This window comes from Macrobrachium nipponense, chromosome 8, assembly GCF_015104395.2.
Source record: "Macrobrachium nipponense isolate FS-2020 chromosome 8, ASM1510439v2, whole genome shotgun sequence".
NCBI classification, from domain to species: Eukaryota; Metazoa; Arthropoda; class Malacostraca; order Decapoda; family Palaemonidae; genus Macrobrachium; species Macrobrachium nipponense.
In genome coordinates this window covers 62,887,212-62,901,754 of record NC_087203.1, presented here as the reverse complement: position 1 = coordinate 62,901,754, position 14,543 = coordinate 62,887,212, and the positions used below count along the sequence as shown (strand labels likewise).

Sequence of the window (14,543 nt, the reverse complement as noted above, 5' to 3'; positions counted from 1 at the left end):
AAAAACATGACACGAGTGTTGACCACTAATACATACTTCTTTTTGTATCAGTGGTAGTCGTCTACATCATTATTGTCCCCAAAATCCAAGGATTAATTACAACTAGTAGGTTTGCACATTTTTACCATCAACCAAATTACAGTATCCTAATTCAAACACTTAAATATTCCTCATAATAACAAAAAAGAAAGGTATGAAAAACTTACATTTTCTGATTTTGGGATCTCTATTTTTTCATCAGCAAAGTATGTATCAAACTCTTCTTCATTTGCTGTTAAACTTGTATTTTCATTGAGTGTTGTAGTACTATTGGAATTGCTAACTGGACTTATGGGCCATGAAGTTACAACAGTATCACTAGGACGTACAGGGGTTGCTCCATCTTCTCCTCCACCCCCTGTCTCTGTTCTGTCTTGTTCATCTATGTTACTCATTTGTCCTTTGTAGTGGTAGAGTACCTGGAAAGAGTAAACAATGAAAATCATCATCATATCATAAGAGAAACAGAAAAGGTTTTCTCTTCAAGGATACAAATGCTCACAGAAAAAAGCCTTACCCCATCAGTTGAAGTGATGACAAAATTTATTTATTGCTAAAAATTAAATTTTTATAATGAAATTAGGTTTTATATATACCTACCTACCAAATAATTTCACAGCTAACTTTCTAGAATTGGCAGCTACAATTTTGAAATTTGTGTCTTGCTATTTTTTAGTGGCTAGGAGAGTAGCCCAGCCCACTTTTGAGGAAAGAGAGGAACAACTAGCATATATGGCTTCAATCTGTTTATGCCGTAGGGTCATGTGAGGGAAAGAAGGCAGGATCCAATCATGCACGTAATTACTTGAATATATATAGTACGTATATACATAACCTAATTTTATTATAAAAATGCCATTTTCATATAAGTAACTTACCAGGTAATTACATAGTTGATTCCCACATTGATAGGAGGTGGGATGCATGAGCACATTTACACCATCACCACATGAGAGGTGATAAATTGAGAATAAGAGAATGCTAGCATTTAAATAATGTCTGTTGTTTACCTCATAAACAAGCTGCTATTTGGAAGCTACTGCCTTTGGATGGAGCTTGTTTATTCCAGTAAACCCAAGGGTCGCCTACTATACAGTGGGTGCCTTGTAGCATGGATGATTCTAACTGCCAACAAGGATGACAAGTTGTCCCTGCCCAGGAGCAGTACATAATAATTAACCAGAGAAATACATCACCTATTACCACCAAAAAAAAAAAAAATGCACCACTACCTAACCATAAAAGACTGAAGAGTACTATGCTACACAGTACTCCAAGGCTTCTGTAAAATTCCAACACCATAATTAAACGAAAAAAAAGGAAGGAAGGAAGGCTTTCTCCTGAACACCACGCCAGCAACTGAGAAGGGGCTCAAAGTACTGCAATTCATGGCGATATAATGGGCCAAGTTTTAGTTACCGGCACCATAATGGGCCAGGTTTTGGTTATTGCCGTCATTAGGTGCCAATAACGAGTTATGGCGCCATAACATACCTAACAGAGGTGCCATTAACTGGTTATCGGCGCCATTAACTGAAACTTGGCGCCTTAAGCGCCATAAATCCCAAAGAAAATGAACAAACAGCATCACCCCGTGAGAAACCCACTTTCTTGTCTACGGCGTGGAACTCACTTATCCTTTTTGCTATGGCTATGGTTACTAAAAAAGTTTTCCTAGCTGAATCTCTTAAGAGAGATTGAATTCAAATGCTCAAAATGTGGACTTGCCAACCATTTCAGTACCACATGCAGGTCCAAGGTACCACTGCTACATCTTTTAGTCTTGTGATGTTAAAAGATTTAATTAAATCTGGTAAGTCCTTTTGTTAAGTCCTAGTTGGAGGATAAATCCATTCCTACATGACGTAAGACAGAACTTAACATAGTGGTATAGGCCCTGATAGTTGGAGTAACCAGAACTTTATTGGTCTTCAAATATAGCAGAAAATCTATTATCTTAGCTGTATATGTTTGAGATGATGACTCTCTGTTCTCTCTGCACCATGTTTGAAAGATGGACTACTTCGCTTAGTATACTTTATCAGAGGAGTGTCGCCTGCAATTGGTGACAGCTTGCGAAGCTGGTCTTTAAAAGCTCTTCTCGTGCAGAAGCTTCCCGATAGTAAGAACCCAGTCAGGGGCAGAGAATACAAACCCTGATGAAACTGCCAAAAGTGAGGTTGTTTGAGCAGCTGAGTCTTTTGAGATAGTAGCCTTGGGAAATCTGTCAGAAGCTCTATCAGGTCTGTTACCCACTCCTTTGTCACCCAAAAGGGAGGTATTAGATCCATGGATACATTCTGGTGGACTGGAATTTGTTTTTTGCCTGCCTGACCATACTCAGAGGAGGAAAGACAGAGATGTTTGTCTGGCCAGTCTTGTAGCATGGCATCTGTTGCCCATGCTAGTGGATCTTGGACTGGGGAACAAACAGATCCAAGACCAGTGTTCCCCACAACTTCCAGAGATCCTGACACACTTGATAGTATATATATAGTTCCCATTCTGTCAGTAATACTTGCTTCTGGTGGCTCAGTTCATCCGCCAGAATGAATCTGGATGAATCTTGTCGGAAGGGTTGTTTAATTTTGGTCTCCCAAAGCAACAGATCTTTCGCTACTTCGTAAAGGGAGAAAGAGTGCGTTTCCCCTTGGTTCTTTACATAAGAAAGGGCAGTTGTATTGTCTGAGTGAATTGATACTATGTAATATACTTTATTGGATACTTCCTTTGTGAAATACTGAAGTTCCAAGTGTACCGCTTTCAACTCTTTGACGTTTATATGACAATTCTCTTGTTCCTGAGGCACTTTCCCGAGACTTCCTTGTCTCCTAAGATCACTCACCAACCTAGATTTGACGAGTCTAAGTAGAAATCTTGGTCAGGTTCACTGGCAGGAGGGATTTCCCTTCTGAAAGTCTGTTTTTTACATTCCACCAACAAAGATCTGCCATTATATTGGGAGTCACTGGAAACTACTGAATCTGGGAACACTTTCCTGTCCTAATTGGTTCTCAAGTAATACTAGAGGTGTCTCATATGAAGTCTGCCCAGGTGAACGAACTGTTCCATTGACGATAAAGTTCCTAGGGGATTCATCCAGTTGTTTGCTGAACATTGATTTAAAAGGAGAAATTTGCCAACTGTCTTCAGGCATGACATTACTTTCTTTGGGGATGGAGAAACTAAAAAATTTTGAGTCTATTATCATTCCCAAATATAGAATCTGTTAAGACAGAATTAATAGTAATTTTTGGGAGCTTATAATTCAAGCCCAGTTTTCAGGCTAATAAAAGTTTTTTCTGGAGGTCCTCTGAATACTTTAATTTTGATTGGGCTTGAAGTAGCCAAATGTCGAGGGAGAGAGATATCCTTACTCTCATTAGATGTGTCCATTTTGCTAATGGCGTGATAACTCTTGTAAATACTTGTGGCACCGTCGAAAGACCGAAACACAGTGCACAAAATTGGAACACTGTGTTCCTGTAGACCAACTTCCTCAATTCCTAATGCAGTCAACCCCCTGAATTCTCATTATCAAGATTTGCGGAATCACCTATTCGCAGACTTTTCTTTGGACCATAAATACCCATTATTTGCGGGAAATTTTCCTATTCGCAGGTGTTCCAATAATAAAATTCACTAATAAGTGTACATATTTTTATGTTATTTTCACAACTAAATGTATTTTTAAGGTACAAAAATGATTTACTAATTTTCAGATATTAATACTGATTAACCCTTAAACGCCAAGCCGGTATTTCTGAAAGTGTATCCCGCATGCCGGCGGCGTTCGGGAGAGCGCGCCGAAGCAGAAAAAAAGTTTTTTCAAAAAATCACAGCACACTTAGTTTTCAAGATTAAGAGTTCATTTTTGGCTCCTTTTTTTGTCATTGCCTGAAGTTTAGTATGCAACCATCAGAAATGACAAAAATATCATTATCATATATAAATACTGGAACATATGACAGCGCGAAAACAAAATGGAATCTTCATTATAAAATTAAATTTTATTGCATACTTACCGAACAATTATACAGCTGTAGGTTCCCTACGAATGGTAGACAATAGATTCAAAACTTCCACGGTGGCGCCGCCATCGCTGATGTAGGTGACGTCATCTCCCTCCACTCAGGTGCAACTGCCCAGGTAACAGCAATTCGTTCTGCCCAGCCATCCACCTGTAGGGAGGAGGGAGGGCTTTGATTAATAATTGTTCGGTAAGTATGCAATAAAACTTCATTTTATAATGAAAATTCCATTTTTATTGCAGTGTCATACCGAACAATTATACAGCTGATTACCCATTGCAAGGGCAAGGGGGGCTGTGGATGTAAGTTTTAATTAAAAAATAACATATGATTCTTGAAAATAAAGTATACCCAAAAGCACTGTTAGTGCCTGTTGTAGCTTACCTTGTAAGAGAGCTACTGCAGGAGAATACTGCCTCTGGTCGGTGCTCATCTTACGTAGCAAAAGGCTTGGAGTATGACCAATGGGTGCCTCTACATGGAGTGGAAGATCCTCGTAGTCATGGTGTTCAACGCTGACTCAACGAAGATACAACAAAATATTGCTCTTGCCCTGGGCTAAGACCACAAATAACCAACATGAAAAAAAAATACTGTCACCTACACCGAAATAAAACCTTTACCCACCAAAACTAACACTAAAATGACTGGTGAGTACTCCAGGTACATTGTACCCCCAGACTTCCTTTTAACTCATCAACCTTGGTACAAGGCGAAACATAGGCTAACAGAGGGAGCAACCCCCTATGTCGTTTCTCCCAACACCATGCCAGCTACCGAAAGTGGACCGAGAGACTTACAATCTTCAAACACTGTCTCGATTTCTTTCAAATAATGCGTGGCAAACACAGATTTAGACCTCCAAAAGGTACTTTGGAGGATAGCGGATAGCAACAAGTTGTGTCGAAAAGCGAGGGAAGTCGCTACCGCTCGAACTTCTTGCTCTTTCACTCTCAGTAAAGGAAACACTGCGTCGTTAGCTTGAGAATGTGCTTCAACTCTCAGAAAAAAGGAAATAGCGTCTTTTGAGAGGGGACGAGAGGGATTTTTAACAGAGCACCACAAACAATTCGACTGACCTCTAATCTTCTCCGTTCTGCAGAGGTAATATCTTAATGCCCGCACGGGACATAAGAGCTGTTCTTCTTCTTCCTGGCCTATCAAGTCTGTCAGGTTCTTGAGAACAAAGTTACGTGGCCACGGATTAGAAGGGTTTTCATTTTTCGCGAGAAAATTGAGCTCCAAGGAGCAAACTGAGTCGCCTTGAGAAAATCCCACTTTTTTGTCCATCGCGTGTAGCTCGCTAACTCGTCTAGCTGATGCCAATGCAACTAAAAATAACGTCTTCTTGGTGAGATTCCTCATAGACGAAGAAAGTAACGGTTCAAAGGGAGGACCAGAAAGCCGTTTAAGAACTAGTACGTATATCAAGATTCCATGCTATCGAGCCCTTTGACGATTTGGAAGTCTCGAACGATTTAATTAGATCGGAAAGATCACTATTCGTGGATAGGTCTAGTCCTCTGTGTTTAAAAACTGAAGCCAGCATCGCTCTGTATCCCCTAATAGTCGAAGGCGCTAAACGCTTAACGTCCCTTAAGAAAAGAAGGAAATCGGCTATTTCGCTCACAGATGTTTCAGAAGAAGAGACTTTAGTCTGTCTACACCATTTTCGAAATACTCCCCATTTAGACTGGTATAGTCTGTAAGAAGAATCTCTTCTGCAGTTCACGATAGCTTCTGCAGCTCATCTCGAAAAACCTTTCGCTCTGACGAGACTCCTGACAGTCTGTATCCTGTCAGTGCCAGGGATAATCCTTGGTGGAATCTTTCAAAGTGCGGTTGTCTGAGTAGACATCTCTTTAACGGAAGAAGTCTGGGGAAGTCTACGAGCAAGTCGAGGAGATCTGGGAACCATTCTTTCCTTGGCCAGAATGAAACGACTAGTGTCAGAGAAACATTTTTGTGGAATGATCCTTATTTCAGCACCTGTCTTATTAGGCCGAAAGGGGGAAAGGCGTACGTTTCCAGGCCCGACCAGTCTAGTAACATTGCATCGACTGACCATGCAAGAGGGTCCGGGACTGGAGAGCAAAACAGCGGAAGGCGGTTGTTCCTTGAGGTTGCAAAGAGGTCTATCATCGGCTTTCCCCAAAGTTTCCATAGGTCTAGGCAGACCTTCACATCGAGAGTCCATTCTAACGGCAGTACGTACTTGATGACGGCAACTTAGTCCATCTGCCAACACGTTCATTTTCCCTTGAACAAATCGAGGGATCAGCGTAACTTGAAATTTTTCTGCCCACAGAAGCAGATCTTTTGCAAGGTTGTAGAGGGTGAAGGAGCGCATTCCCCCTTGTTTCCTGATGTAGGAAAGTGCTGTGGAGTTGTCTCCGTGAACTGCTACCACCTGTCCCGTCACGAGATGAGAGAACGCCTGAAGTCCCAGGAACACTGCTCCCTCACGTTGATATGAAGAGAGCGCTGCGTTTCCGACCATTCCCCTGACGTTTCGTTCTTCCCCAACAGGGCTCCCCAACCTGCGTCGGAGGCATCTGAAAAGAACTGAAGGGTTGGATGGAGCAGACGAAGCAAAAGACCCTCTTCCAGTCTTGGTTTTGAAAGCCACCATGTTAAGTCCTCCTTGATTTCGTCTCAAATCGAGAATACTGTCCAGTCCGGTTGAGTCTTTCTGAACCATGAAGCCTTCAGGAAGAATTGTAGGGGCCTCATGTGCAGCCTTCCGAGTTTGACAAACTGTTCCACCGAAGCTAGTGTTCCTAACAGACTGGTCCAATGGTTGGCAGAACAGAACTTGCGGTCCAGGAAGTCCTGTACTACTTCCAGACACAACTGGACTCTCTTTGGTGAAAGAAAAGCCCGAAAAACTCGAGAGTTCAGTCATCCCCAAATAGAGAATGTTCTGAGTCGGAATTAGCCGAGATTTCTCCTCGTTTATAAGAAGACCTAACGAGTGAGTTAATGAAAGAGTCCTCTTGAGATCCTTCATGCACTGACTTTCCGAAGAGGAGCGGAGAAGCCAATCGTCTAGGTAGAGTGACACTCTGATGCCCAGGAGGTGCAACCACTTTCCCAGAGGAGTCAGCACTCGCGTAAATACTTGCGGTGCTGTCGAGAGGCCGAAGCAAAGAGCTCGAAACTGGTAGGTCTTGCCCATGAACACAAACCGAAGGAATTTCCTGGAGTCCTGGTGAATTAGGATGTGGAAGTATGCGTTACCATATTGAATTTGGTCTTCTGAACGAATAAATTCAGTCTGCTTACATCCAGTACGGGTCTCCAGCCCCCCGATGACTTGGGGACTACGAATAGACGGTTGTAAAACCCCGGGGATAGTCTGTCGCTTATCTCCTCTATGACAGCCTTCTGCACAAGTCTCTATTTCTCGGGTTAAAGCTACAAACTTCTCCAAGTCTGGAGAGTAGGCGGGTAATGCGATGGGAACATTGGATAGTGGCGGAGTGTCTTTGAAAAGAATGGAGTAACCGAACCGGAGAACTTGGGTCACCCAGGGCTCTGCCCCTCTGCGACTCCATTCTTCCCAAAAGAGGCTCAGTCTGCCCCCTACCGGAGCATGAAGGATTGAAGGATCACTTGGATGATTTCGTGTTGGGTTTGGTCGCGGACTTGGTCGGGTGTCATAAATTCGATCGAGGCCTGACGAACGGTCTAGGCCGTGATTCCGAGGTGGTAGTCGTCACAGTCGAGGGTTTAACTCGCTTAGAAGACTGAGCAAGCAAGTCGTTAGTAGATTTCTTTTCCAGTGCGGAAGGTATCTTGGCCACTGTTTCTTCGGGAAACAGATGATCCTTGTCGAAAGGAGAAAACAAAAGGGCGGACTTCTGAGGCGTAGCGACTCCTCTCGAAACAAAAGAACACCAGAGCTGTCTTTTCTTGAGAGTCCCGAATGCAAAGAAAGAGGCCAGCTCATCGCAACCATCCCGAACTGATTTGTCGGCACATGACAAAACCCCAAGCCAGTCCGATGCCAGGTCCTCCTGGAGAGTAGGGCAGTCCTCTATTTTCATAGCGAGGGCTCCGATCATCCAGTCCAAGAAGCTTATAATCTTTAAAATCTTGAAAATATTCTTTACCAAATGGTCCAATTTGGGCGATGTAAAGAATATTTTAGCTGCTGCAAACGCGGACCTCCTATTTGCATCCACCAGGCCAGAGAAGTCCCCCTGGGAGGAGGCAGACACTCCCATAGAGGGGGCTTCTCCGGTTACGTAGAACCTATACCTCTTCTTAACAAGTTTCGACGGAGGATAGGCGAAAGTTGCTTTCCCAAGCTCTCTCTTGAACTTCAACCATTCTTCTATATCACGAAGCGAATGTCTAGCAGCCTTGGAAAGTACGAGCTTCGGGAGAAGAGGATCAAAATTCTTCCTTCTCATCAGGAAGATGGAAGCAGGCGACCTGGGAGCGGCTGCTACGAAGTAATCCGGGTACATGTCCAGAAGGTAGCGTAAAAGCTTTGAATAGCACGAGAGAGGGATAGAGTCCGCTTCTAAGTCCTCCTCATCATCCGAAGAGATAGGCGACAGAGATGGTTCTTGATTCGACTCATTGTTCTTCGTACATTGTTTGCTTTCTTTCATCCAGTTCATCAGCTCTTGCAACTGTCGACGTAAAGGAACTAGATTCTCGTCTTCTTGAGTTGAAGTCGTAGCAACTGGGGTCGTGGACTTCGACACGATCGACACCGGAGGTCTCGCGCCAGTCGAATTATCTGTCGCATGCGAAGTCGAAGGTAAACTTTCGACAGCTTGATGAGTCAAAGATCTCGACGAACTCAGAACCGGTCGCTCACACAATCGAGTCAAAAGGCGGCTGTCGCTGTCGTAAGAATACAAGGCGAAGTCCATGTAGCTACACTACACGACGGGTGAGAGCTATCTACTTCTCTGTTCCTCTTCACAGGGGGTGGAGAGAACACCTCTTCAGTCGAACGTCTCTTCAATGGACGTGAGGCTGAAGAATCACGCCACTTACGTCGTCTAACCGGCGACGAATCACTCAACTCTGTCGATAACTGGTTACTGAACGACACACCTTTCCAATGGTGTTTAGTCGAATCCTACTGTCGCACCACAGGATCGACGGAGGAAGTGACTGTCTGTGGACAAATCCCGACAGTCTCCCTTGGACCTCCGGTATGTCTTCTCCCCAAGGCGGGGGAGTGGGACAGGGACCTTCATCTAGGAGAACTATCGGGACAAACAGCCATCCCTCAGATTGCACTGCACAGACACTTTTCACTTCACTAGAAGTCTTTTCTATGAAAGACTTTACAGATTAAACCTAACTGCATAACCGTATTAGCTAATACATCAAATTTCTTTTCAAATTTAGACTCAAGGCTGGCAATGGTGTCAGGAGAAACTCCACGGGAAGTTGGCAAGGGAGTTACAGGAGCAGGAGTAGGAGGACTCAAGATCGGAGACATAATAAGAGGAGAAGGAGAAGGAATAGGAGCAGGCGCTTTGATAGAAGAAGCAGAAGCAGCTAAACTAGTCTTACTTTCAGCTCTGAGAGCCGCCTTCCTCTTCCTATCCTTAATTATCTTCCCCGAGTGAGAAACAAAAACTTTCCACTGTTGTTCACTCCAATCCTTGCATTCATAACAAGTAGATTCTCTAGAGCACTCACAACCCCTACACTTGATGCACTTAGTGTGCGAATCATAAATTAATTTAACTAACCTAGTTTTGCACCCTCCGGCGCAAAACCTAACTACTGAAGGACTAGAGTCCGACATGATGGTAAGACCACAAAATTGCTGAAAAGAAATTCAGCTTCAATCCTACAAACACGGAGTTGAATACTTCACCGATATTGGAGAGATAATACTTCCCAACAAATTAAGAAAAAAGTCTGCACCAACCACCGATGTTCACCAGAAGCCGGCAGAGAACGAATTGATGTTACCTGGGCAGTTGTACCTGTAGCTCCCTCGAGTGGAGGGAGATGACGTCACCTACATCAGCGATGGCGGCGCCACCATGGAAATTTTGAATCTATTGTCTGCCATTCGTAGGGAACCTACAGCCGTATAATTGTTCGGTAAGACACTGCAATAAAAATTTCATATATAATTGTATACAAATCGTGCTGTGAGCAAAACGGTTAAAGCTAATGAGTTAATTATTTTTTCGTTGTATTGTACACTAAATTGCAATGATTTGGGTATATAACAAATTGTAAAACGATCAAAGCAACACAGAGAAAATATTATCACAATATGATGCATGAATTTGTAACGCATGGACGGAAAAAAAAAGAAAAAAAAAAAAGTGGTTTTCAAAAATTCACCATAAATCGAAATATTGTGCTAGAGACTTCCTGTTTGTTGCCAAATGAAGGTAATTGATTGAATATTACCAGACTGTAAGTGTTGTAGCTTACAATAGCAGTTTTCGACCATTTCGAAGGTCGAATTTTTTCTATTTATCATGTTTTATATGAAAATATTTCAAAACTGATAAAAGCTACAACAATGAGTTATTTTTTATGTATTCTACATAAAACTGAGCATATTTTCATATATAAAACTTTATGTAATGGCTAATATAAAACAGTGCAAACATTGTGACAATCGGACGAAAGAATTTCAGATTTTTTCGGCAGTTACCGCGGAGACATAAGGAAAAAAAATAAAAAGGATTTTGACGTAAGGAAAAATCTATTTCTGGGCGATTGGCTCGTGTCGCCAGCGAAATATCCTTTAATCTATTATTTCTAGGGTAAATGTACTAACACATACCAGAGAATAAATAAAATAAAGAAAAAGGTCAGTATAACTGACTCGCTCACCCTCTAGGAGGGTGTCGGTATGAACACTAGGCGAGTGAGACCACTACCACGAGCCAAATGCCAATAGAAATCTCCCACTACAAAACCCTCCAAGAGGGGAGCCGTCCCACAGAGAGAGCAGCTCGTACTACTACTACTCCCACCCATGCTTGCGACTGCTGCGCCTCTGGTGGCCTCCTGAAGTTAGCAGACAATCTTGAGCGAAGGGACGGGTAGGGGGGGGTATTTCGCTGGCGACACGAGCCAATCTCGCCCAGAAATAGATTTTTCCTTACGTCAAATCCTTTTTCTGGGCTCAGCTCGTGTCGCTTGCGCGAAATCGTACCAGAGAAACAGCAACAAAGATTTAGTAAAGAAAGTAAACAGAATCTAATAACAAAAACAAAATAGGTCTCAAATAAAAGATACAAATAAATGAATGAATATAATTGCTAAAAAGATACAAATACACAGTAAAACAAAATCAGAATTATGCTTAAACATTTACCCTTAAAACTAATTATGTTTAATAATATAAGGTAATTTACATATATACAAATAGGTAAAATGATTACCTATCATAATAAATCTGTGTAACAACATGTATCAAAATAGAAATAGCAATTAATATAAAAGTTACATAAATATTTGATCAATCACAAAAATATATATCTCAGGAAATGTATATGACTTAATATACAAAACCCGTAACCATTGTAATATGATGTATCCCCTAGCATAAAAATAAGGGGATAACATCTATGAGATCAGTATGGTAATCAGCTGTGTGTGTCCCTAACCAGACAAAAGGGACACTATATAATCATAAAGCAGCTAAGACACAAGGTGAATGCTAAGCTAATGAACAAGGTAGGAATAGACGAACTGTTGGGTGAGGCAGGTAGAAAGGAGGACTGAATCTTCTACTATAATCTAACTAGAGTCAGGGGAAACTATGTTACCCGCTGCTACTGCTGGGAATTTCAGAGCTTCCAAGGACTTAAGGTAGTGACGTTTGAACACTGTCGGCGATTTCCATCCGGTATACTTCTTTAAATCATCAAAATCATATGCTGGAAGTAATTTAATTGAGGTGGCTTACGCCCTGACATCATGTGCTTTTGGAAAGGAGTCAGGATTGGCTTGTTTGATAAAGTACAGGATTTGTTGCCTGATGCCTTTAGTGGATAAAGTACCACCTTTTTCCCTCCTAAAGAGGGGCCCCGATGAGGAAGAGGAGGTCCTGGATAGAAAGGCTCGTAAGGTTGAAACTGGACAAAGGGAAACATCTTGCGGAAGGGGTAATACCTTCCAAGGTTCCCACCTCATCAAAGGATCTTCATTCTTTGCTAAAAAACTACGTTCCGGAGAAAGTAGCACTTCCCCTGTGGGAAGGAATTGAACATGATCCGGATCTCTGGATAAAGCCGACAGTTCTGAAATTCTTGCTCCTGAAGCTAGGCTTAATAAAAACAGAGTTTTCCTTAGGAGCATCATAAACGAGCATGTGTCATTATCGGTTTCGGAAGCCAGTTTGTAGAACATCGTTTAAGAACCATGAAACTGACGTAGGCCTGACAGAGGGCCTAAGTCTAGCACATGCTTTAGGAATAGACGAGAAAATAGGTATCTGTCAAGTCTATGTTAAATCCAAATTGAAATATCTTTTTCAATGCTGACTTGTTTGTCGTAATAGTGCTAGCTGCTAAACCCTTTTCAAATAAAGATCTGAAAAAGGATATAGCAGAATTAACTGTCATGAATCTGATATCTGACTCCCTCAGGAAGATTGCTAACTTTTTGACGGCAGCATCATACTGCCTCAAAGTTGAATCCCTTTATCGGATTCCAGGAAAAGAATATTCTGAGGGTCAATATTCGCATCTCTTTTTGCCGCAAACTTCATGAAATCCATAAAGTTAGGGTTTTGAGAATCCCTGAGGAAGCGAACACAGTCTTCGTTTGTACTGACTGGGAGAGCTTGGGACTGGGGATCCGAAGGGGACGAAGGCCCAGTTCCAGAATCATGGGGTACCAATTGCTCTTCGGCCAGTCTGGGGCTACTAGAGCCACTTGACCCCTGAATGTCCTGAGTTTGTCTAATACCTTCATAAGGAGATTCACTGGAGGGAGACGTAAATCTTCTCCCAGTTGTTCCAGTCCAGAGCCAGGGCGTCCGTGGCGTAAGCCAGAGGGTCCAGGTTGGGGGCTACATAACACGGTAGTTTGTGGTTTGCTTGTGATGCGAAGAGATCCACCTGTAGCCCTGGGACTCTTTGAAGGATCCATTGGAACGAACTCTCGTCTAGAGACCATTCCGACTCTAGGGGTTACTGATCGGGATAGGGCGTCTGCTATGACGTTTCTCACTCCAGCTATGTGGGTGGAGGAAAGATGCCAACTGAATTTGTCTGCCAGGGAGAAGATGGCTATCATGACGTGGTTTAGATGACGCGACTTGGAGCCTCCTCTGTTTATGCAATGTACTACCACTGCGCTGTCCAAGACTAGCTTTATGTGGGAGTACCTTGGTGGGCGTAATCTTTTCAGAGTCAAGAAAACTGCCATTGCCTCCAGTACGTTTATATGGAACTGTCGGAACTGGGGTGACCAAATTCCTTGACCTTTTTGACTTGGGAGTACCCTCCCCAGCCGCTTAAGGACGCGTCTGTGTGGATGGTGATCCCTGGTGGAGGGAACTGAAGAGGAAACTGGACACTGACAGATTCTTGACTTTGCCCACGGCCGAAGCCGGTTCTTTAGAATCAGAGGCACTGAGGATAGCTTGTCCCTGGACCTGACATTTGCTCGTGAGCGCCAGATCCTGGTTAGATCTTTTAGTTTGGCTTTCATTAAGATGTTCGTTACTGAAGCAAACTGGAGAGAGCCAGGATCCTTTCCTGAGCTCTCCTGGATGCTAGTTTGTGACTTAGAAATTGCTTGACTGACTTCGCTATTTCTTTCCTTTTGGTGGATGGAATCGACAGAGTGTGTGAGGATAGATTCCATTGAATGCCTAGCACTGAAAGTTTGACTCTGGAGTGAGTCTTGATTTGGATCGTTTATCTTGAATCCTAGATATTCTAGGAATTGGATCACTTTCAGTGTGGCCTTGTTGCATTCTTCGACTGATGGGGCCCAGATCAACCAATCGTCGAGATACGCTACTACCATAATCCCTTGAGCTCTGAGCTGTTGCACTACTACTTCCGCTAGCTTCGTGAACAACCCTGGGGGTGCCACGTTGAGGCCCGAACGGGACTACCTTGAGAACGTCTGATCTCCTATCTTGAATCCCAGATACGGACGGAAGTGTCTTGCAATAGGGATATGATAGTAGGCGTCTGTAAGATCGATAGAGGTGGTGACGGCCCCACGGGGAAGTAAGGTCCGCACCTGTGAGATCGTGAGCATCTTGAACTTGTCGCAGCGGATGGCTAAGTTTAAGCGGGACAAGTCTAAGATTACCCTTCTTTTGTTTGAGCCTTTCTTTGGAACGCTGAACAAGCGACCTTGAAATTTTAACCTTTTGACTTTGACTATAGCTCCTTTCTGAAGGAGGTCCTCTTGCGTACTCTGTCAATTCCTTGGAAGGAAGTTGACGGAAAGGTTCTGGCTGGAGGTGGGTTCGTCAACCAGCTCCAACCCAGCCCTTTT

General features: G+C 43.0%; 1 protein-coding gene across 8 annotated transcripts in view; it reads right to left on the bottom strand.

The window, feature by feature from the left end:
- The window catches only part of LOC135222805 (natural resistance-associated macrophage protein 2-like), a 184,773-nt gene that overhangs the window by 120,620 nt on the left and 49,610 nt on the right, over positions 1-14,543 (bottom strand). For 7 of the 8 annotated variants that reach the window (XM_064261099.1, XM_064261101.1, XM_064261104.1 and 4 more), the window contains exon 2: positions 207-458. In XM_064261099.1, coding sequence (XP_064117169.1) covers positions 207-458 — 252 coding nt within the window. Of the gene's footprint in view, positions 1-206; positions 459-4,064; positions 4,088-14,543 lie in introns of those variants that run through there. The other variant, XM_064261105.1, reaches the window with a different exon arrangement.